This window comes from Elephas maximus, chromosome 15 (assembly GCF_024166365.1).
Source record: "Elephas maximus indicus isolate mEleMax1 chromosome 15, mEleMax1 primary haplotype, whole genome shotgun sequence".
Lineage (NCBI taxonomy): Eukaryota > Metazoa > Chordata > Mammalia > Proboscidea > Elephantidae > Elephas > Elephas maximus.
The window spans coordinates 3,798,463-3,823,355 of record NC_064833.1 but is presented as its reverse complement, the minus strand read 5'-3'; the positions used below and the strand labels follow the sequence as shown (position 1 = coordinate 3,823,355).

General features: G+C 43.3%; 1 protein-coding gene across 9 annotated transcripts in view; it reads right to left on the bottom strand.

The window, feature by feature from the left end:
* The window catches only part of PTK2 (protein tyrosine kinase 2), a 252,208-nt gene that overhangs the window by 173,013 nt on the left and 54,302 nt on the right, over positions 1-24,893 (bottom strand). For 4 of the 9 annotated variants that reach the window (XM_049854317.1, XM_049854311.1, XM_049854312.1 and 1 more), the window contains one exon: positions 19,861-19,929. The exons of 1 other annotated variant lie outside the window; for it this stretch is intronic. Coding sequence is in view for 2 of the 8 variants with exons in the window: in XM_049854309.1 (XP_049710266.1) it covers positions 14,999-15,098 (100 nt within the window). In the remaining 6 variants the exon portion in view is untranslated. 4 more of the 9 variants (XM_049854313.1, XM_049854314.1, XM_049854309.1 and 1 more) reach the window with 4 other exon arrangements.

Below are 24,893 nucleotides of genomic sequence, written 5' to 3'. Positions count from 1 at the left end.
AAACTTTCACTTAAAGCACAATAAAAATTATTTAAAAAAAAAAGTATGGTTGCAGGTATAGACACAGTGATCCAGGGAGCAAACGCAAATACCAACACACTTCAATCCAAGTGGCGGGGAAGCAGAACACACACAGGAGAGAATCAGGTGCGGAGATAGGCCTTGCACTTGGTGTTAGGAGGTGCACTGTGGAAACACACCTGGGCGGCAATTAAATCCAATCAGACCGAGACTGGACATGATATGGCCTGAGATGTGGAAAGATTTAAAAGCCAGAAAAGCCCAGAGGACGTAACAGCACTCAAAGAACATCTCCCTGGCTAGCAATCTCCTCAAGCAATCTCCTCATTCTTCATTGGTTTTAAAAGGTGAACTGCACAGAATGTGCGCCTCTTGACACAACACCTTTTTTCGCTCATGTATATGTAAGAGAATTTTTTGTTTACATCCCCAAAACTCAGTACATAATTTTAAGCAAAGGATGTGTGAAACATTCTCAAGTTACAATCCAAACGAAATTGTAGGACCTCAGAATCACAGACAATGAGTTTGAAGAGCAGGCCAAATGCAAGTAAAACCAAAACCAGACCCAACTCATGGTGGCCTCGTGTGTCAGAGCAGAACTGCGCGCCACAGGGTTTTCGGTGGGTGATTCTTTGGAAGTAGATCGCTAGGCCTTTTCTCCCAAGGCCCCTCTGGATGGACTCGAACCTCCAACCTTTTGTTAAGCACACAGCTGAACCTGTTAACCCTTTGTACCACCCAGAGACTCCAAGTGTAAATAAAGGAGACCCTACTGTTGAAAGTGACTTCTACAAACACTCCACTCCTCTTACAGTAACCACCCAAAGAAAGTTAGAATGGAAGCAAATGGAAGGTAAACAAAGCTCCATTTGCCATTTCCCCATCCTAAAGCAACAACCACACAAGAACATCCTCTACCTTCCTGGCTCTACAGCCACACTGAAACGACTGAACATCTCTGTAACTTGTTCTGAATTGCCCTTCATCATCAAAACCATTGGCATCATCCCCCAACCAGTTTACAAGGTCTGCTTCAACCTTCTCTCAACCTCCTTCCTCTACTTTTTTCATGCCTCAATTCTCCTCCTCATTTCATGTTAAGAAATTGCCTTGTTTTATTAAGCATTTGTTGGTATTTTTCCTAGAAAATTTATTCAATACTGCATTACTTTATCATAAATGTACTGATGAGTGAAAACCATGCATATTTTCCACACACCACCAACTGCTAACCATGCTGCCTGCTGGTCAGGAAACTATGTTTTAAGCATGTTAAATCCTAACATGATATTTGGCTGTTTATATATAGGCTTTTCACTGGGTTTTAGGAAACTGGTGGAATGTCTTCTGTCAATATAATTTTTCCTTCTTAAAATAATGGGAAATAGGTTCTGAGGTAGATTTTCAAGAATGTCTGATTTTCAGAAATGCAATATTAAATGGGAGATATCTATATATTCTTATTTTTATTAACTCTTTACTAAGGTATAATTTACATACAGAAAAATGTATAAAACTTAAGTGTACAGCTGAATGACCCTTTTACATGTGTGTGAATGCATGTGAACCCATGCACACATACACTTCTCTATGTCTATGACCACCACCTAGCTGAAGATATAGGACATTTCCATCACTGCTTTATCTTCTTGTCTCCTGATTACCACCACCCACCAAATGGAATTACTACTCCCATTTCTATCACACTATAGGTTAGTTTTTTTTTTCTTAAACTTTATATAAATGAATCATATAAATGGAAACATAAAGCAGGAACACTTTCCAACACGTTTTATGACAACAGCAGAACTCTGATAATTCTAAAAACCTGGCAAGAAAATTACAGACTGATATCCCTCATGAATGCAGGCACAAAAACGCTGAACAAATATTAGCTTAAACACTGAACAAACCTAGCAATACACAAACAGGATATCATCATGACCAAGTGAGATTTACCCCAGGAATACAACGTTGGTTTAATACTCAAAATGTAATTCATCACGTTAAGAAAATAAAACAGAAAAATTTATATGATCAATTCAATAGATGCTGAAAAGGCATCTGACAAAATTCAACACACGCTCATGACAAAACAAAAACTCTCAGAAAACCAGAAGAAGCTTTTTCAATTTAATAAAAGATATCTACAAAACAAACAAAAAAACTAGAGCTAACATCATATTTAACATTGAACACTTTCTCCCTAAAGCTGGGAACAGGACAAGGGTATCTCCTCTTACCACTTTTATTCAATACTATAAGTACTCAAAGCAAAGATGCAAGAAAAATTGCTCTACACCAACAAAAAGAACATCGAAGAGGAAATCACCAAATCAATACTATTTACAGTAGCCCCCAAGAAGATAAAATACTTAGGAATGAATATCACCAGAGGCATAAAAGACCTATACAAAGAAAACTACAAGACACTACTGCAAGAAACCAAAAGAGGCCCACGCAAGTGGAAAAACGTACGTTGCTCATGGATAGGAAGACTTAACATTGTAAAAATATCTGTTCTACCAAAAGCTATCTATAGATACAATGCAGTTCCAATCCAAATTCCAATAACATAATTTTAATGAGATGGAGAAACAAATCACCAACTTCGTATGGTAGGAAAAGAGGACCCAAGAGAAGTAAAGCATTACTGAAAAGGAAGAACAAAGTGGGAGGCCTCACACTACCTGATTTTAGAACCTATAATATCGCCACAGTAGTCAAAACAGCCTGGTACTGGTACAACAACAGATACAGAGGCCAATGGAAGAGACTTGAGAATCCAGACATAAATCCATCCACAAATGGATCAAAGACCTAAATATAAAATCTAAAACGATAAAGATCATGGAAGAAAAAATAGGGACAGCGTTAGGAGCCCTAAGACATGGCATAAACAGGATACGAAACATTACTAACAATGCACAAACACCAGAAGAGAAACTAGATAACTGGGAGCTCCTAAAAATCAAAGACCTATGCTCATCCAAAGACTTCACCAGAAGAGTAAAAAGACTACCTACAGACTGGGAAAGTTTTCAGCTATGACATTTCTCATCAACGTCTGATCTCTAAAATCTACATGATACTGCAAAAACTCAACTACAAAAAGACAAATAACCCAATTAAAAAATGGGCAAAGGATATGAACAGGCACTTCACTAAAGGATGACGTTCAGGTAGCTAAAAGACACGTGAGGAAATGCTCACGATCATTAGCCATTAAAACAAAACAAAAAAAAAACCAAACCCAGTGCCATCAAGTCGATTCCAACTCATAGCGACCCTATAGGACAGAGTAGAACTGCCCCATAGAGTTTCCAAGGAGCGCCTGGCAGATTCGAACTGCTGACCCTTTGGTTAGCAGCCTTAACACTACGCCACCAGGGTTTCCCATTAGCCATTAGAGAAATGCAAATCAAAACTACAATGAGATTCCATCTCACTCCAACAAGCCTGGCATTAATCCAAAGAACACAAAATAATAAACGTTGGAGAGGTTGTGGAAAGACTGGAACACGTATACACTGCTGGTGGGAACTTGAAACGGTATAACCACTTGGGAAATTGATTTGGTGCTTCCTTAAAAAGCTAGAAATAGAACTACCATACAATCCAGCAATTCCACTCCTTGAATATATCCTACAGAAATAAGAGCCTTTACACGAACAGATACGTGCACACCCATGTTCACTGCAGCACTGTTTACAAAGGCAAAAAGATGGAAGCAACCAAGGTGCCCACCAACAAATGAATAGATAGATAAATTATGGTATATTTACATAACGGAAAACTACATGTTGCTAAGGAACAATGATGAATCCATGAAACATTTCATAACATGGAGGAATCTGGAAGGAATTATGCTGAGTGAAATTAGTCAGCTGCAAAAGGACAAATATTGTATGAGACCACTATTATAAGAACTTGAGAAATAGTTTAAACAGAGAAGAAAATATTCTTTGATAGTTACAAGAGTGGGGAGGGAGTGAGAGAGAGGGGCATTCACTAATTAGACAGTAGACAAGCACTATTTTAGGTGAAGGAAAAGACAACACACAATACAGGAGAGGTCAGCACAACTGGACTAAACCAAAAGCAAAGAAGTTTCCTGAATAAACTGAATGCTTCAAAGGCCAGCGTAGCAGGAGCGGGGGTCTGGGGACCACGGTTTCAGGGGACATCCAGGTCAACTGGCATAATAAAATCTGTTAAGAAAACACTCTGCATACCACTTTGGAGAGTGGCGTCTAGAGTCTTAAACGCCAGCAAGCGGCCATCTAAGGTGCATCAATTGGTCTCAACCCACCTGGAGCAAAAGAGAATGAAGAACACCAAGGACACAAGGTAATTACGAGCCCAAGAGACAGAAAAGGCCACATAAATCAGAGACTACATCATCCTGAGACCAGAAGAGCTAGATGGTGCCCGGCTACAACCGATGACTGCCCTGACAGCCCCTGAGGGAGCAGGAGAGCAGTGGGATGCAGACCTCAAATTCTTATAAAAAGACCAGACTTAATGTTCCGAGACTAGAAGGACCCCAGAGGCATGGGGAAACCTTCTGTTAGCCCAAGACAGGAACCATTCCCAAAGCCAACTATTCAGACAGGGATTGGACTGCACTATTTTTTATAGCATAGAAAATGATCCTGGTGAGGAGTGAGCTTCATGGATCAAGTAGACACATGAGGTTACGTGGCAGCTCCTGTCTGGACGGGAGATAAGAAGGCAGAGGGGGTGAGAAGCTGGCTGAATGGACACGAAAATAGAGGGTGGAGAGAAAGAGCGTGCTGTCTCATTAGGGGGAGAGCAACTAGGAGTATACAGCAAGGTGCATATGAATTTTTGTATGAGAGACTGACTTGATTTGTAAACTTTTACTTAAAGCACAATAAAAAATTTTTTTAAAAGAAAAGATGAAGACTGGAAAGAAAGTTTTTATTTGCAGATCACAGATTATAGATTTCTTTGGATTTTCTACTTGCTCAAACAAACCACCAGAGCTATTAAATAGGTTTACAGTAAAGTCACCAGGTAAGAAGTCATTAAACGAAATCAATCTACTTTTACATACTAGACCAAGAACTAGAAATTAAACTTAAAAAACAAAAAGTACCATTTACAATAACATCAAAAAACAAGACTTCATGACTCAGATCTCTTATACATCATTAGGAGAAATTAAAGAAGGAGTAAATAACTGAATAGGTACACACCATGCTCACGAACTAGAAGATGCAATTACTGTTAACAGGTCAATTTCCCCAAACCAATCTATAGATTCAATGCAGCCCCAATCAGAATAGAAAGAAAAAAATTAATTCAACTGAAGAAACTGTTTTAACTGGTGAGACTACCTGTCTATAAAACCCACTCACTGCTGTAGAGTCGATGCCGACTCATAGCGACCTTACAGGACAGAACAGAACTGCTCCATAGAGTTTCCAAGAAGCTGCTGGTGGATTCAAACTGCTGACCTTTTGGTTAGCAGCCCTAGCTCTTAACACTGTGCTACCAGGGCTCTAAGCCCTCCAATTCAACTCAACTGTGAACAGTGGGCCAAAAAATTCAACAAAGTCCACGAAAAGAACACAGAATATGAACTAAAGCTACACACATCACAAATACAGCCAAAAGTTTGATGCTAGTTTTCTCAAAGAAAAAAATTCACTACCATTAGTTCCTTTCCAACATTCAACTCCAGTAAAATACTTAAAAAATGACTCATTTTATACAACTTTTCAGGGAGAAGAGTGTAACAAAAAATACAAATGTATATTAGTTTATTTTTCTAGTTAAAAAAGACAATGTATACCTAAATAAAAAAATAGAAATCTAAAATTATGTGAGCTACATGTCAGTATTTTAAAAATTTACACAAATGTAACTTAAATGCAAAATGGAAATATTCACAGATAATTGTCTCAAAGTTAGATTTTTCCCTTCTACCTGAAAACTGATAAAGTTGTGAAATACAGAAAACTACTGCATTTGTAAGAAATCTCTTGTACCTTAAACAATTACAGATGAATTTGAAATCAAAGCTTTGTGAACACTGTTTCTAAAAATTAGTGTCACTAACAATTAAAGCACTAGGAAGAACGCAAAAGTTTCTTTTTTAATTTCCACAAAAATCCCCTTTTCATTTGCTTCTAAATGATTTAAATTCTCTATTTGTCCGAACACGCAAGATGATTTAATTTATTAATTCATTCAATGTAAGCGGCTGCTGTGTTTCAGGCCCAGGGAATACAGCATTAGGAGCACCAAAGACAGGTTCCGGCTCACAGAACATACAGTTCACTGTGGAATAGCAAACAATTCAAACAAGTCAATAAACACATAGTGTGCTAGATGGTGATGAGTGAGTGCTAAAGATAAAGCAGAGAGAGAGACGGGAGTGTGGTGATGGCAGGATGATTCAGGGGACACACTGTAGGCTTCCACATAACTCATTTTCCAAACCAGGACACTTGCAGGAGGGGTCTTAAATGATGGGTTACTGGGACATGGGACAATAACCATAAACAAGGACATACAGCAACCCAAACTCACTGAGAAAGAAATAAATAATATATGAGCAAAAACCACATGTCCAAGTGACAGCTCCAGAACCGTGTACCAAGAGGAAATGCTGGGGGAGGCTAGCCACCTCTTCTCCAGATACAAGAGGGCAAGTGAAAGGAACTGAGAAACAAAGAAAGGGGAAGGCCCATTACACTCTTTCTGTAGGTAGCCCTGGTGGTGCAACGGTTAAGTGCTTGCCTGCTAACTGGAAGGTCGGCAGTTAGAACACAACTCACCAACCTGGCAATCTGCTCCTGTAAAGATTTCCACCTAGGAAACCCCGTGGGGCAGTTCTGCTTTGTCACATGGGGTCACTGTGAGTCAGAACTGACTCACTGGCACCTAACACCACCACCACCACCCCTTTCTGTAGGTGGCGGCGTTGATGCCACTAACTCTCAAAGCACACATGAAAAAGGAGAGTCCACCACATCCTGTGCTGTAACACCCACAGGGAAGGTGGGCCCTCACAGAGAACACACTGATCAACCACTGCCTGTTACTGTTCCTACCTCACTCCTTGGCCACTTGTTTATCCCATTACCTCTGGCCCACTCTTCACAGAGACAGGGGCACCCATCAGTCTAATGTTGTCCTTGTTGAATCTGTTCCAACCCACAGCGACCCCATGCACAGCAGAACGAAACACTGCTGAGTCCCGTGCCACCCTCGTGATCATTGTTACGCTTGAGCCCACTGGTGTAGCCATTATGTCAACTCATCTCATCGAGGGTCTTCCTCTTTTTTTGCTGACCCTCCACTTTACCAAGCACGATGTCCTTCTCCAGGGACTGGTCCCTCCTGATAACATGACCAAAGTACGTGAGACAAGGTCTTGCCACCCTTGCTTCCAAGGAGCATTCTGGCTGTACTTCTTCCAAGACAGATCTGTTCATTCTTTGGGAGTCCACGGTATATTCGGTGTTCTTCGCCAGCACCACAGTTCAGTTCTTCTTCAGTCTTCCTGATTCATTGTCCAGCTTTTGCATGCACATGAGGTGACTGAAAACACCACGGCTTGGGTTAGGCGTACCTTAGTCCTTCAAGTGACATCTTTCCTCTTTAACACTCCAAAGATTTATCATAAGCTCATTTATTTAATATCCTGCTAACGTGCTGGGGATACAAATACACAGCACCAACACCAACAATCAGTAAATTAGGATTTGAGAGTTTAACAAAGGAAAAGTCCAGGTGCTATGAGATAAAATCACCACGGCACCTACGCTGGAATGGCTGGGGACTCACAGGGACTGTGAGGGATAATGGTAGGGGAAAGAGGTGGGTTTGTCCCAGGTAGAGGGACAAGCATCCACCATGTGACAAAGCACTCCAAGCCCAGAATTCAAGGTACTGACAAAGACCCTTGTGGCTAACAGTGCAGGGCAGAAGAGCCTGCGATGAGGTTACAGAGGCAGACCACATGTGGGAAGCCACAAGGGCGGACAAGTCTGCCTAGGGAGAGTGAGAGGAGTATGAAGTGGGTGTGCTGGGGGCAGACAAGCCCTGGGACTACCCCCTGAGGGGCCCATCCCCACCCTTGCCTACTTACTCCCCTCCAAGTACCCTGAAAACTAATGCAATTCAAACTGTAACCAGAGGAAAAGGGTATGTTTTCCTGAACACTCCGAGCAACTTCACTTCTCAGTGCCTTTGCAGAGAGAATTCTCACAGCATGTACTACCCTTCCCACCCTTTCTTGCCTCAATCAATTCAGTTATCACCTCCTTCAGAAAAGTCCCCCAGACTCTACCAGTTAAGTTTATGTTTTCATTCAACGAACAATTACTGAGTGCCAATAATGTCACAATACGGATTCAAAAGGTGTTAAAACCTGAGCCTGGCCCTGAAGAAGTTTACAACCGAGTAGCTCATATGCTTCTGACCCACGCCTTGGAGTGTACCTGTGACTGTCAGCTTGTGCCTGTGTGTGCAGGACCCAGATGAGGCACCAAGGAGCCAGGGCTCAACTCTGCAGTACATGTAAGAGAGAAGAAGGAGAAGCGACAGTGTATGGCACACCCTGGGGCGGAGTCCTGAAAAAGTCACCTACAGGAGGAAGGAAAGGTGTATCCCAAGCAGAAGGAGCAATGAAGTGTAAAGGACACAGGGAGGCAGAAAGCAGCAGGGCCCTTCAGATAACGGGGCTGGAGCACACGACACGAGGTGGGGCCCAAGGGAGACACAAGTGCAAGGTCTTTCACAGCATCGCTCCAACTTGAGGGCAGGCAGAGAAGGGGCTGGAGCTTGGGCCAACATCTACTGAGTCCTACTGTGTGCCAGGCACCACGAGTTGTTCCTGGGCCTGTGCACTCACATAACTTATTTCCTCATCTGAGCATTTGACATTTTTTAATGTGTGTATACATAAAAATTATATATTACACTTCTACATATAAATAGATAAACGCATTTTTTTTTTTTTTAGTCTGTCTCCCACTAGTTGCTGAGCTCCTCAGACTGGTAGATCTGGCGGCCACAAGCCCACAGCAGCAGCTGAGGACCAACGAGGCAATTCCTAGAAAAGCTTCCAGGCCCTGAGAGCCCTGCCAAGATTCAGGCCTAGAGAATTAGAATGTAGTGCCCATGTCACTATAGGCCAAAACTCAGACCAATTCACTTCCTTTCACTGAGCTGTTAAGGCCTCCGGGTTAGAACTGATCTGCAAATTGGCCTCCTAAAATCTCATTGCTGTCTAGTTGATTCCAACTCATAGCAATGCTACAGGACAGAGTAGAGCTGCCCCATAGGAGTTCCAAGGAGTGTCTGGTGGATTCAAACTGCCAACCTTTTGGTTAGCAGCTGAACACTTAACCACTGCACCACCAGGGCTCCAACCGGCCTCCTGCTTATTTGCAATTAGGAAGGTTTTTCTACTGGGCCTTCTTTCAACCTATGCCTCTGCTTCCTGGGAAAGGGCAAATTGGTAAGCAAGAAAGAATGAGGAACAGTGAAGACATCTGTGATGGTTAAGGCTGTGTGTCAACTTGGCTAGGCCATGATTCTCAGTGGTTTAACAGTTATGATGTAGTTTGGCAGTCCCATAATGATGTAATCGTAATTAACTTCAGTGATGAGACCGTATACAACGTGATCACCTCCATGATAGGATCTGCTCTGTGCGCCCAATCAGTTGAAAGGGAGCTTCCTTGAGGGTGTGGCCCGCATCCAATACAGGCAGACTTTCTGGCAAGACTCACAGGCTTTTGCTTGCTCTGGACCCTGCGGCCGACTCCTGTGAGCCCAACCTCCAGCTGCTGGGGCTTGAGGGAGCAGCTTACCTGCTTGCTGATCTTGGGATTCATCAGACTCCACGTTCTAGAAGCCAGAAGCCTGCCACCTTACCTGCAATCTTTGTCAGCCTCTGCAGCCTGTGATCCAGAGGCCTGTTGTCTGACCAGCCAATCTTGGGTTCAGCAGCCCCTGCTGCTATGTGAGTCAGAAGCCTCCAGCCTGACCCACAGACTTGGGACTTTCCAGCCTCTACAACCTCATGAGACATTTCCTTGATACAAATCTGTGTGTGTGTATACACATACACACAGACTCTTCACTGGTTTTGCTTCTCTAGAGAACCCAGCCTAAGACAGTATCATAACCCCTTATTCACTGTTGCAGCCACACTGGCCTTCTCTCCAGAACAGCCTCTGGTCTCTCTACCTGTATTCTCTGCCTGGAACCTCTTTCCCCCAGATATCCACTTGGCTGACTCCCTCATTTCCTTCAAGCCTTTGATAAACTGCAGCCTATCTAGACCATACTACTGAAGACTGCCCTCTGCCCTCACCCCGCCGTACTGTTAGCACCTTCTACGATACTGATCCATTTACTTGCTTATCACTCTTATCCTACAGTTTCCCCTCACTAGAAGACTGACTCCATGAGGGGCAGGGATCTTTGGCTTTTGCTCACTGGAATATCCTAAGTATCAACAGTGTGCCTGGCACATCCTAGGTGCTCAATAAATGTTTACTGAATGAATGAATGGTACTCCAAGAAAAATTCTGAAATTAGAAACCATAGTTCTTATAATACATTACCACGCAAATACTGTGCAAAACAGACAATTCCATTACGGCCATGCTATTTTTCCATTTGGCTGTGTAGCTCAGTGATGAAGAACAGAGTTACTGGAGTCAGAATCACACTGTTCAGAACCTGCTTTGCCTTTAGGAGCTGGGTAACCACTGTCAAATTACTTAATCTCAAAGTGCCTCAATTTTCTCATCTGTAAAATGGGGATAATGACAATTCACATCTTAGAGGGATTTTGTGAGAATTAGAGGGAATAATATGAATGTGTTTACAAGTATATGTAATGCTTTAAACAGTGAATAAATTCTGTATCATGTGAATAAATTTTCAGTTATTGTAAGAACCACAGCTCTCTTTTAAAAGGCCATCATTTGAGGTAAAGTACAAAAGAACCATGTAGAATAATTACTGAAACATCCCAACCACTCTCTGGGACTGACATTACCTCCAGACCAAAGTGGCATCGTCGATGTTCACGCATTTATAAAGCAGCCACAATAGGTGGTGTGCTTTATTAAACTTTAGGGATATACTTCTATCCTAGAGGAAAAGCAAAATACAAAACCTACAACACAATGAAATCAGAATGGACAGAAGTGTGACAGGGATGTTTCTGTTCTGACAGTTCAGTGATTCCAAAACTAGATTTGCTTACAAAGCAATACATATTAATCCCAGGATTTTAGCTCCGGAGGAGTCTTTAAAATAATCAAAACTAACTCTGTGTAGAATTCATTCATTCAAGTAATATCCATTTGTGCCAACCACTTGCCAAGAATAAAATACCTGACATAATCACTGACCATGGTTAATTTTACAGTCTAGTAAAGAAGACAGAAATCAAGCAAATAGAACACAGATTTACACAGTAAACACTGTGCGAGACCAGAAGAGAAGGTTCTGAGGGGACCAAGAGGAGGTCACTGGTCTAGACTGAGAGGGAGGAGAGACCGCTCAAGTGAGAGTAAAGGAGGAGTCTGGGAGGCAGAGAAGGAAGAAGCAATAGCAGGTGCAGAAGGCTGCAAGTTAAGGCCTTAGGTGTTTAAGGCCCTGAAATGCGACACTGGACCATTAATGAGCAAAAGGACAAGGTGTGAGGCTGAGGAGGAGGTGCCAGGTGGAGACAGGCCAGCAGGCCGGGTGAGGGTTCTGGATTTTATCCGAGTCTAATGAGAAGCCCCCGATGAGTTACGAGGAGGAGAATAACGTGAAATTTATGTTTTTACAAAATCACTCTGGCTGCTGTGTAAAGGACAAACGTGTACAGAAGCAGGAGACCAGACAGCAGGCTACTGCCACAGCCCAGACAGAGCTGAGGGTAACATGGGTCAGAGCAGATGCAACAGGGAGAGAGAATCTGAGGAACTCAAGGTGTGTTGTGGAGGTAGAGTTGTCAGGAGTAAAAAATGGATTAGTTATACACGTGGAAGGAGGCGTCAAAGGCGTCCCAGGCTTCTGGTATGAACAACTAAGTGGATGAAGACAGGAAGACCGCAGGAGGAACACATCTCGGGGCAGAATAAGGAGGCTCTTTTCTCTGGCAAGGTAAGTATCAGACTACGAAAACCACGAACGTAGATCTCAGGAGGAGTTGAAAACTGGAGTCTGAGACACGGAAGAGAAGACAGTCTGTGCACACAGTCTGTGCACAAACGTGTGGGTGTGTGTGTGTGTGTAGAGGCTGAGTTTAAAATACTCATATAGAATAAGCATGACTTCAACCACCGGACCTGAAATCACACAAATGAACTATTAATAGGACATCCGATTTCAATCTACTACTGAAAGATATAGAAGAAATCAACCAACACGCTTACTCCAAACAACCAATCTCTGACCACTCTTTAATCCTTCCCAGCCTTTGAAAAAGGTAAAACAAAGAACGCACACTCCAATGAAATCAAAGAACTCACTGAGCAGGGCTTTCCACATGTGATATTCCTGCCACCTCACATAGCACTGTGAACATTTACATTTCATTCCGTGCTCTCAATTAGAACTGTCTTTAAGCCTAGACAGTCAGGATACAGTTGAACACAATGTTGTCACAAAGTCCTTTTATATACTTTAAATACCATCTTCCTTCTGTAAGACCTAAGGCTTTGTTACAGGGAAGACCCCAGAGTAGTTTAAGGATGCCATAAAGGTTGATATACAGATACAGCCCACTGCTGCAGAGTGGATTCCAACTCGTGGTGCTCTGTTGTATTATTTTTAGCCTGTTCTGAGGAGTATTTTAAATCTCCTTAAACTGGGCCACTGCTCATGGTCTCTGAGGTTAATGTGACCGATAAGATCGAACGGAAGGTTTAGAATGGCTAAGCGCAAACAGAGATTCCTATGTTCTTTGGATTTGAGCTTTTCACTCTCTATATAAAAGTTGCAATTTTCACGCTTGAAAATGACCAATTCTGCTAATTTCTACACATCACCATCTTTGTCCTTGTCATACAAAAATTAACCCAACACAAAAACAAGGTTTCCTGCCTTCCTGTCCTGGACCGAGAGCATAAAATGAGAAGGTGGAGCGGAAGCTTACTGGGATCCCTGCCCACTGAGTGACCACACGGAAGTGGGGTGCTCAGCCCTAGACAGGGACAGGGTGACAAGCTCCTCAGTGACTGTTGTCAGGACCCGAACGCAGGTCCATTCGTCCGAGGAGATGACCCGCTTCACCTCTACAAATAAAAGGGTTCTGACTCTTTCCCCTCTTTTGCACATGTGAGCTGTGCTCTCTCACGTAGCTGCAGCCTCCATCACGCTGCAGGTTTCCAGTAAAATGGCTCCACTCGTTTCCTCTGTCTGACAGCCAGCTAACACAATAGGCTGCTGTTCCGCGGTGAGAAAAAACACTACAGTCTCTCTTCTTGGAAGTTTACATTTCTAAAGTCACTTTGAACTCAAAAAAAAAAAAAAAAAAAACCCTAGTAACTGATCATTTAACATCCCGCTGGTGCTTGGAATCTCGCCTCGGCTTTGGGAGGGGGGCTTTGGGAGGGGAACCGGAGTGCTCTCTGGTAATGACCAGCGCTAACAGCTATGGCACAGTGGGGGGGCATTACGCAAAGGACCCGCAACAAGCCTACAAAAAGACCAACATTTTCACCAAGGACAGAACTCTTAGGTCCTGAACACTCACTGCTGCTCACTGCTATGCTACACAGTGCTGACTGAGAAACCGCAACTTAAAACAACAACAAACCACTGCCCTTCTGAATTCCAGAGTTAGACTTTAACGCTGTAAAATCTTTACTCTCAATACCTCATTACGTAGTAAACCGTCAGGTGTTTTATTCAGATTCCATCATAAGAAAACAGTACTGACACATCACGTTTTAGGAATGTTTAAGGGCCTAAAAAGGAATCAAGAGATGACGCTGACAACTTGCTAAACGGAAACAATTCTGATGGTGAGGCTGCAGTTAAGCACATCAATGTCCTGATGATGCCGGCATTTTAACCTCGAAAGTAAATCTAATCAGCCTGGTGCATTTTAACCTCGAAAGTAAATCTAATCAGCCTGGAGCCCTACTTAGACTACTACAGCTCTTCCCGCAGTGCCATCTCCTCCTTTAAAAAATCCTCAGCTGGATTAATGTGATATTTAAACAAATTTTAAATAATAAGAATAAACCTTTTTATTAAATTTTTCCTGAAGGACTTTATCTTCTAAGTTAAGGATTCACTATTACTTTAGGCAAAGCAGCTCCACTGATTTGGTTTTCTTCGGACATGAATTATATGACACTTTCACACTTCCACACATGCTTCCCAAGTACTGTTTTAAATGTTACAGTGAAAACACCACTTTTTATTTGAATAGAAAAATCCTAAGAACATTAAAGTGGAAAATGGTTTACCCACAGTATTTCTGGCCCTTATTGATAAACCAACTTTACGATCATTCAGAGTTTCAAATTAAATACACAATTTTTACAGTGAGAAAAGGGATCCAATTTTTGAAACAGGAAAATTCATGTTAATCTTTCCTCCTACAGTCCTACTTAAATTAAACTCCATCTCCCTATTCTTTAAAAAGTTCCGTAACACAGAATGGATACAGATGACCGAATTCCAAAAAAATATGAAACTTTCAGAGACACAGGCCAGAGCATAAAGACTGTTTACTCACTTAAAACGCTTTTCCAAAAAAAAAAAATTTTTTTGTTTAGTATTTGGAAAAGTCTCTGGTTGGTTTTATGAAATAGCTGGAAAGCTGTCACACATCAATTTCCATTTTTCCTCAAATTTACTTGTAAGTCTACTTGAGATAAATTCCAAAAAACCCTTATCCACCCACCATTTTAGTGAAAAAGAATGAATTGAAATAAAACGTAACCGAAACAGACTTTGAACTTATTTATACCTTCAGCCCAGCACATTGGAAATGGACTACAGCCGCTTCTCGCCATACAGACGGCACCTGCTGGATCCAGGGCCTCGGGGCCCGCCACTTCCAACAACATACACCCAATCCTACAGAGCTCGAGCCAGGAGTCCGCACAGAGTCCTCACTGGCACTCCAACAGCGCTCGCTCCTGGGCTGCGCGGGGAAGCTAGGCACCGGAGAGCACTGGATCCCCAAGGAGACCAGGCCAGCTTCCCTGCGTGCTCCTTTCCTGAGTGAGGCAAAATTTGGTAGGCGTTCCTTCTGTACTGTTTTCCAGCAGCTTGAAGAATGCCTCTCAGTTACAGAATCTTCTCCTGCTTCCGCAATCTGAAACACAGACCATGCTGGCCAGATTAAGCTACTGAACAGAAAGCAACCAGCTAGTAACGTGACCCTGTGGGTCTGTGTTCCTAGATTCATTCAGGGGAGGAGAGAGAAGAGGGGGAGGGGAGAGGGAGGAGAAATGAGGGCCATTAGCAAGCACCTTGTTAATATGCTAATCTCACCCTCCTGTTCAGTGTACCCAGCAGACTTCTGTTTACTCAACGGACAGCAGATTCTACAATCGACTGAGCTGCTGCAAACCAAGTCTGGCCCACATCATGTCTGTAGATGGCTCCTCAAATAATTTTCATTTTCATAAGCATGCTGTTGGCATTTTTCCAGCCTGTTCTGACCTTAGAGTTAAAATAACTACCCTGATGAAGTCAGAATGATTTGGGGAAAAAAAAATCCCAATTAACAATAAAAACAATTTTGTAAAAAATATGCCTGTCTGTAGGAAGCCCAATTTTTTTTTAGATACAATATTTTCCCAGATTGACACTTTCCTAGGAGTTTTACATAAGAACAAGTACTTGGGGGTAGCTAGAGTCTTTAAAATTAGCGTAAGGAATATTGAGGGATTCAAGATGCAGGATGTCTTTTTTTAGCTTCAAACACCAATGTGTGTGATAAACTCATACTGAGTAAGTAGGACAGAAAAGTCTTACAATCTGTCCCAACCACTTTTTTTCAAATGCAAAGCCACTTTTCCCATTCAAACTGACCGTCAAGGTCATCTCAAAAACAGCGCTACCTGAGCACATTCCCCGAGCACATTGCCTGTCAGCAGTAAGACAGGAAGCAGCAAGGCTCCGTTTCCGAGCACACGTAATGACACCGTGCCTAGCTTTCCTAATACACGCGCAATTTTGTTACGTGCATGATCCCATAAACCAAGCAAAACTCAAATACTTTCCTTAGCTGTGAAAATGGCTGAGGCTTTGTTTACGTGATAATTCACTAACTTCTTAAACAAGTGCTGAACAAAGGCTAAGGAGAATGAGAGGCGTACCTGTGTTGACATCTCTAAGGTACTACTCTTGACTATGGCTTTGTCTCCAGGCTCTGCGGTCAGAATCCTAGTAGTAGGCAGAGCCTGAGTGACCCCTCACGTGCCCCAGGAAAACACATCATTCACCAGTGTGACCTCTGACCCCAGGCAGCACGAGAAGGAGAGAGGCCCCAGGAAACGAGGAAGCAAGTGAAAGAGGAAAGGCAAGCTGAGAGGTCAACTGGCAAAGCAGGAGAGGCAGCCCAGCTTCCACCATTCCCAAGGACAGGCCTCCTGCCATCGTCCAAAGAGTAAAGCACACGTGCAGTGAGCCAGCATGAAATCTGCATTGCCTCCTGGGAGCGGCTTGGGCTGAACCTGACCACCAACTAACACACGGCAGAGTTAGTCCAGGCAGCCTGAGGGTCCACCTTGGAACTTAAGACTCTCAGAAATTAAAAATCAAAACTACCACTCCTCGGCCTCCTACAGCCGATACACTAAATACTCGTTGTGTCTAGTTCTCACATCTAAGCACAATCAGTACTATTACTTCTGTGTTGAAGACGAGGAGCTAGGACTAGAGACAACTGGGAAGAGGCATACAGTCACCACATCCTCATCAGTTCACCTGGAAACTCAGGGCTCTTCACCCCACACCACCCCAGAGGGGCTTCTGTCCCAGACTGAACAGATGCCACGGGATGGCCTGAGCAGGGCACTGGAGGCTCAGGCGATGGTAGTAGTGAAGGAGGAGGCCAGAGGACACAGCTGAGATCCTTTCAGGATGTAGAAATGCAAATGCAGAGTGGGGGAAGGGATGCACTTTCTCTCCCACTTTTCTAACTAAGAATTTAATTCAATATCCACATACCACCATCTCTGAATGAGTCCTAAAGTGTCTTAAAGATGCTGAGGGTATTAAAAAATAAATAGCAGAACAGAAATTTCTGGAGGCCAGAGGCCAAAGTGTCTGGTAGAGAAGTATCGTCCGGATTAAAGCAGCATCTATGGAAATTTTAAAGAACAAATCTGGGCCACAGAGAAGGCCACAGTTTGAGAACAACAGAATGAAGGTAATGTTGTTAATCTTAATTTTAAAAAAGAACAACCTCTACCTTTTATTGCACAATTATAAACCAATAACTGTGCTAAACTCAAACCCAAACCCACAGCCATAGAGTCAATTCCGACTCATAGCGACCCTACTAGACACAGCAGAACTGCCCAATAGGGTTTCTAAGAGGCAGCTAGCAGATTTGAACTGTCAACCTTTTGGGTAGCAGCTGAGCTCTTAACCACTGTGCCACCAGGGTTCCAGTAATCGTTCTAGAAATTTTACATGTATCTATTTAAAAAAAAAAAAAGTACTCCTTAACACAATCCTAGTGGAGTAGTCACTTCCCCACTATTACAGAGGAGAAAAATAAGGTTCAGAGGGGTCAAGCAACTTGCCCATGGTCAAAGAGCTCAAAATTATTCAAGTGCTAGCTAGTTTGAAGATATCATTATCTTCTTCTTGCTAACTATTAAGTCACTCCCATCACAGCCCTCAGATTTCCTTGAACCTCACTGCCACCAAAGACTAGCTCAGGTCGACTGGACATGCTCTCCCAGCACAGGGCAGCTTTCTTTTGCTGACTTTATCATGGTCTGTGAATCGATGTCTATAAATGCAATCATCTGATTCATAATGTCTACTCCCTACCCACACCCCAACTATGTGTAAAACTCCAAGAGGGCTTAACACTGCACTCCTAATGCCCACCCCCAGCCAGGTACGTAGAAAGCACCCAACAAATACATGTTGTTGAACGAATAAATAAACACCAAGATAGAGAGGAGAACCATGAGAGGGAAAAGCAGAGTCCTGCTGGCTTATCTGAAACCTCTAAAATCAAGGCAGGATGTTGCTAGAAAACTTTCACCTGCCACAGCCAGCCACCCAGCAAACACCTGCTGTTGTGTGTCATCAAGTTGATTCCAACTCACAGTGCGCCTTAGGAAGCCATTATTATTGCAGGAGACAGAAGGACTAGGGGAAACAGTTAGCAAGATGCGGAGGCCATATTCCACCTGTCCTGCTATCCTCGCAGATAATCAGAAAGGTGGCAGAGGGGATTTCTATTTCAATTTAGAGACAATGGCTGCAGAGACGTTATCTCTGAGTCCCGTGAGCAGACCCTGGACCGAACACGAAGCTTAGCAAAAGTATGGCCTGCATTTGCCTAGGACACTGCTTCCCTTCTAACACCGAGCACATCAGAGGGGCCTGAGAGAGACTTACTGAATGAATAAAGGAATTTGACACCAGGGAAACCTTGTGTTCTCAAGATGATAAGAGGGGAAGAAGAACTGACATAAAGTCTCAGAAAGCCGAGCAGGCCACCTCTCCCACCCCACATAAAAAATAAATCACTCCATTGTAGCACACTGATATTCCCAGCAGAGCCTCCACTGCAAAGTGTAATGTAACAAAAATGAAAACAGTGTGATACTAAATGGAAACCATTAGAGGCTGGCAAACAAAGCTATGAGCAAGATCGGTGAACAGAAAGGGGCCCCAAACCCCTCCTGTGCTGTACAATTTTGTCCTGTCTGGCTTCCCTACAGAAAACAAACAAACTAAAAAAAACCCAAACCAGTTGCCATCAAGTCAGTTCTGACCGAAGGTCAATCCATGTGTGTCAGAGTAGAGCTGAGCCCACAGGGTTTTCAGTGGCTGTGATCTTGCAGAAGCAGATCGCCAGGCCTTTCTTCTGAGGTACCTCCAGGTGGATTCACACAACCAACCTGTTGGGTAGTAGCTGAGTGCTTGACCATCTGTGCTACCAGGGATCTTTAGAAAGCTGGCCTGATGTGAGACGTCACTGAGAAAGAACTACTAGGAAATGAACCGCTTACACGTGTCACCAAAAGCAGATCACAAAAATACAAGCCTGGCTTCCATATTTTCTGTATTTGTTTGCCTTAGGGAGCCCCAAAATTTGGGGGAAGTACTTCCTGAAAGAGTAAAGCACTGGTAAACGCTTTGCTGTCAGTCAGGAGGAGGAATCTGAAGGAAAAGTCAGTCATATTACACATAAATCATCCCAAATGTGTCTTCCCTTGCCTCTCTCATGTTTGCACACATCAAGAGTTAAAGATTTAAGTAACAGTCACACTTCGGGAATACGGAACCCTCATTAGCAACTGACAGCTACAACAGAGCCCAACTGTTCAAAGTCAGGCAGCCTATCCTTAGCTTCCTTCCATCAAGATCACTAATGATTATTTCTATGTCATTGTATCTCACGGTTTCCCTCACAAAAACAAATTTTTCTGAAAATCTTAGTCTATCAACAAAAATTTTGACTCTGTAAAGACTAAAGAAATGTTAGTGGTAATAAGGGTTATAATCATCTTCTAAAGACAAACAGGCAACAGGTCTCAAAACACAACATATTACAAAAGGTGATGGGATCAGCATCGTTTGTTTTCCTTCCAACGTTTTGGAACAATTACTATACCTCCCTGATGTTACCTGGGACTCTGGAGAAGCCAAGGAAGGCACTGAACTTCTGATGGAAGACACAGGAGACCCCAGTTCTACCTGTGAGACAAAGAAATAATCATTTCAGCACCTTAAACCTCAGTTTCTTCAACTGTAAAATGAGGACAGTAACATGCCTATCACTTATCGAGTACTTCTATTTACATTAGTAAAATACCAACATTAATAAAGAAAATACAATGATGATGATACCAAGTTAATGCTTACTATATGCCAAGCCCTTTTGCAAGTACTTTAAATATTAACTCACATAGTTATCATTAACAACAACCCTATGAGGCAGATACTATTACCCCCATTCTACTGGTGAAGAAATTGAAGCACAGAGAAGTTAAGTAACTTGTTCAAGGTCACACAACTTTTAAGCAGCAAAGCTGGAAATCAAACTCAGCAGTCTGTCTGCCAAATGTGTGTTCTTCACCAGTCTGCTATAGGGCTTCACACCTATTTTCTCAACCAATACTCCCAACAACCAATGAGAGAGATGATATTACAGTCTACGTGCGACAAAGAACAAAATGACGAACAGGGCAATTAAGCTGCATACCTAATACCTCGGGAATTGGTCTGTGGCAGGGCAGGTATGCACCAGGCACTCTGACCCCACAGAGAAACCACATGCTTAAACCACCTCCAGAAAGTGCCCATTTCTGGATGCTGCAGAGATTTCCAAAGAGAATCGGCAAACAGGCCACGCTCGGCCAACAAAGAATGACTCAACACACTGAGGGCCCAAGGGACAAAGAAAGGATGATAGAAACGTGCCCACGGCAAAGAACACGGAACAGATAGATGGGCGAGCTGCTCTCACCCTCTGAGACCCCCACCTACCCACCCTGAGGCTCAGGCCCCCATGATAGGCAATTCTGGCCCAGCACAAACACAGAGAAAGCCCTCGTAGCACACGCTGGGCTTCCAGCTGGAACTTGAGAGATGCATCAGAACATCAAAAATGAAACCCAGTCCTTGAATTAAGCAACAATGCAACGTATGAAACAGACAGAAAAGTACAACTCAATAAGAAAATCATATTTAATACGTTTGCCCATTGGGTAAGGCCATGTTGTTGTTAGATGTCATCGGTAGTCATGGCAAGCCTATGTACAAAAAAGAACGAAATACCGCCCGGTGGGTAGATAATAGTTATCTAAAAATATTCTATTCTCAAGTTCCCCCAAAGACAATGGCATAAAACCATTTCCTTTCAAAAAAAAACCCAAAACCAAACCCAGTGCCATCGAGTCAATTCCGAATCATAGCGACTCTATTGGACAGAGTAAAACTGCCCCATAGAGTTTTCAAGGAGCACCTGGCAGATTCAAACTGCCAACCTTTTGGTTAGCAGCCGTAGCACTTAACCACTATGCCACCAGAGTTTCCTATCTAAAAAAGCAAATAACTCTGTATTTATTATTTTTAATCTAAACAATTTTAAACTAGCTATTTTACAGAATCTAATTAACGACCACTTATTTCAGTTTTACCTAAGTCTAGGGCAAAATCAAAGCTAAATTCTAGACTTAGAAAATGTTAGGAGGTTAATCATCTTCAAATTTAAAACAAAACAAAAAAGCCTTCTGGAATCTGTAGGACGCTGCTGCTCTACTTTCCCAAACACAGCGCTGGAGGCCTGTGAGCACATATGCCAGCAGAAACTCACCACCACCTCCAGCCTCATCACTGGTTGTCGTTGTTCTTAGGTACCAGCTAATCGCTTGCTGCTGTTATTGGGTGGCGGCAAGCTAGTTCCAACTCACAGCAACCCTGTGCACAACAGAACGAAACCCTGCCCAGTCCTGCACCCTCCTCATAATCGTTGTTATGCTTAAGCCCGTTGTTGCAGCCACTGTGTCGATCCACCTCACTGAGGGTCTTCCTCTCATTCGCTGACCCTGTGCTTTACCAAGCATGATGTCCTTCTCCAGGGACTGATCCCTCCTGTCGACATGTCCAAAGTACATGAGACAAAGTCTCCCCTAACCACACTTAATATAAAACCAGTTTTTTGCTTATATTGACTAAAAAACGCAATTATCAAAAGCAATCAAGTGCTTATTTTAATGTTAGCATTGCTCAGAACCAACTCAGAAACTTTTATTTTCCTGAATACACACATACACATCCAAGTTTTACCATCCTTTTGTCACCACAGACTTATTGACGAAGAAGCAACACTCTCAGACGACTGTGCCTTTCCAAATCCGTTACCTTTGAAGAGGCTGTGAAGACTCAGGACAGCTTGTTAAAAGCCCTGCGCTGGGGGCACGCGGACAGCTGCGGCACGAAGTTCTGGTGGCATCAAGAGGATCCCTGGTGGTGAACACCGGTCTCTTCCACAGCCTACCTTTTCAGCTATAAAAAGTGAAAAACAAACAAGGCCTCCTACATTTTAAATTATCCCCCATCATGGCCTGAAAAGCAAGCTGTTTCTACAATTTGACTCTATACTCCGTTTTCAAGAACCATCGGCAGCATCTAGTACAGACTCTGAGTAAGAGACACAGGATAGCTTCTCTTCTCTGCAAACACAGGTCCGACTTTGGCTCACATGACAAGAAACTAAAAATCTCTGAACTCCTGGTTTCCCCCAAAAAAACCTTACCTTCAGACAGCTGTTCCCCAATCAGTCACCGGCAACTCCGTCCTCCTAGTTGCTAAGGAGAACTCGCTGACATCACCCTCATTCCCTGTTTGCAGAGACCCCACATCCCATCCACGAGCAGGTCTTGTCAGTCTACTATTTCATCTGAAACCAAACACTTCTTGCCAACTGTCCCACATCTCTGTGCTGGACACCCAGCCTTCCCCACCGGAACTCATGGAGCCGGCTCCTGACTCCTCTCCCTTCTTCCACCTTGCCATGCTCTCGACCTTCGGTCATTCCAACACAGCCACCAGGTCAATTATTTGAAAACTCAGGTCACTCCTCTGCTGAGGGTCCCTCCAGAGGCTTCCCATCTCACCAAAACAAAAAACGCAAGACCTTCCAAGGGCCTATAATGCCCTAAAAGATCTGACGTCACGTACGGGGAATCAACACCCCCGACTTCACCTGCCACCACCCCACCTACCCTCCTTGCTCTCCCTGAGGGCACTCCTGCCTCTGGACCAGTCAGCTGCCCCACACCGGCTGCTCCCGCCTGCTAATACGCTCTCCTCCATGTATGATAGAGGCTGCTTGTTTAAACCTTGGAAATATCAAGATGGCTCCTCCCCTCACTTTCTTCCACGTAAGATCTGCCCTGATCATGGCACAGGACACAACAGCTGCACCACCTCTTCCTCCCTATTGTTCTTCTATGCTGTATTTTTCTTCGCAGAACTTACCATAATTTAAACACGCTTTAAGTTTACTCATTTACGTCCCCCGCCCCATCCCCAAATCATCAACCACACAAGAATGTGAGGTCTTTGTATATTACACCCTAGGCTTTTCATTGATTGTTAAATTTAGCTCCATCTCTTTCTGGATGCTATCACAGGCCAGCATGTCCTGGGTTGACTGAAATCTACTATGCTTTCAAAATGAACTTACATCTTCCTATGAGATACCATTCATCTTGTAATCCAGACACATCTCTGAGACCACACACAACCACAAGATGACAGAAACAGCAATTACACCCTAAGTATCAACTATCACTCGATCCTTCCCATCAGTCCCTTCTCACAGGTAACACGAGGGCCGGTGTCTCACTGAAATCGACCTGAGGATGAATATGGAGTGGTGATATTTCCAAGTTTTAGACAACCTTTATCATGTCTCTAATTTGCTAAATCTCTGTTACAATTCTGGTGAAATTTTCTGACCATCTGTTCTAGACTAATTTTCTTCATGTAAGGTTCATTTCTAAAAACAACTCTTTCTCCTTCTAGCTAGATGTTTTCTTTTCTATCAATTTTTGATGATTATACCTTGTACTTGCCACCCTCAAGCCAAATACTGATAGATTCCAAGGTCTTCCATTAGGGGCAAAGTTACCTTTTCTTAGCAACAAAAATTAATAATTACCACCTTCCCAAAGTCATAGTGTTCAACTTGTCCAACATTTAAAAAGAAGTTACTTACGTGGTTGAAAACAGGTTTCCTGGAATTAAGATACAACTTCATTCCGCCTGCCCACTTTCCCAGCAAGGTGACCTCATCTCTGTAAATCTTGCATCCCTATCTGCACAAAGGGCATAACCCACATGCAAACAGTACACAGGTTTTTAAAGCACAGAAACCAGGCACATAAATGGCACCCATCAAGGCTTGACGATTAGTTCCCACTGGGGACCTATGTGACGACGTCTGCGCGGCATCATTTCTCCCTCTGTCTAGGACCAGCCCCTCTTCGTCCACAGAAAAGCACCACCCTGGGTCATCCCAACAGCGTCCCTCTTCTCCTCCACCACTGCCCATTCCCACAGCGACATACTGGAGTGCTTCTGTCCACTGACCGCAGTAAAGGGAAGAGGGAAAGGCAGGGCAACTCACTGGACCAGAGTCTTCCCAGCACTTGGTCAAGGGGAAAAGAAAGGAGGTACAGAGAAAAGAAATTACTGTGTCATCACCAAACACAGACTATCAAGCAGAAGCTGCAATAAACGGAGCTGTACACGACCCAAGTAAATTTACAATCTACTAGAGGCAATAAGGAAACCTTGGTGGCGAAGTGGTTAAGAGTTCAGCTGCTAACCAAAAGGTCGGCATTTCAAATCCACCAGGCACTCCTCGGAAACCTTATGGGGCAGTTCTACTCTGTCCTCTAGGGTCGCTATGAGTCACAATCGACTAGCCAGACAAGCCAGCAAAGAGGAGAGGCGGTAAGGCAGGCCTGTAGTACACAGAGAGCATCACAATGAAGAAACACGTGCAGGGAAGTCCCCTTGTAAGGTACCTCATTGTATCACTGATTCCACTGTTACCACGAGTTACACGACAGCCTCAGGTCAGAAAACCATGAAGAGCTCATCATTTAAAACAATGGCCTTCCTATTTTCTAACATCAAATAAATGA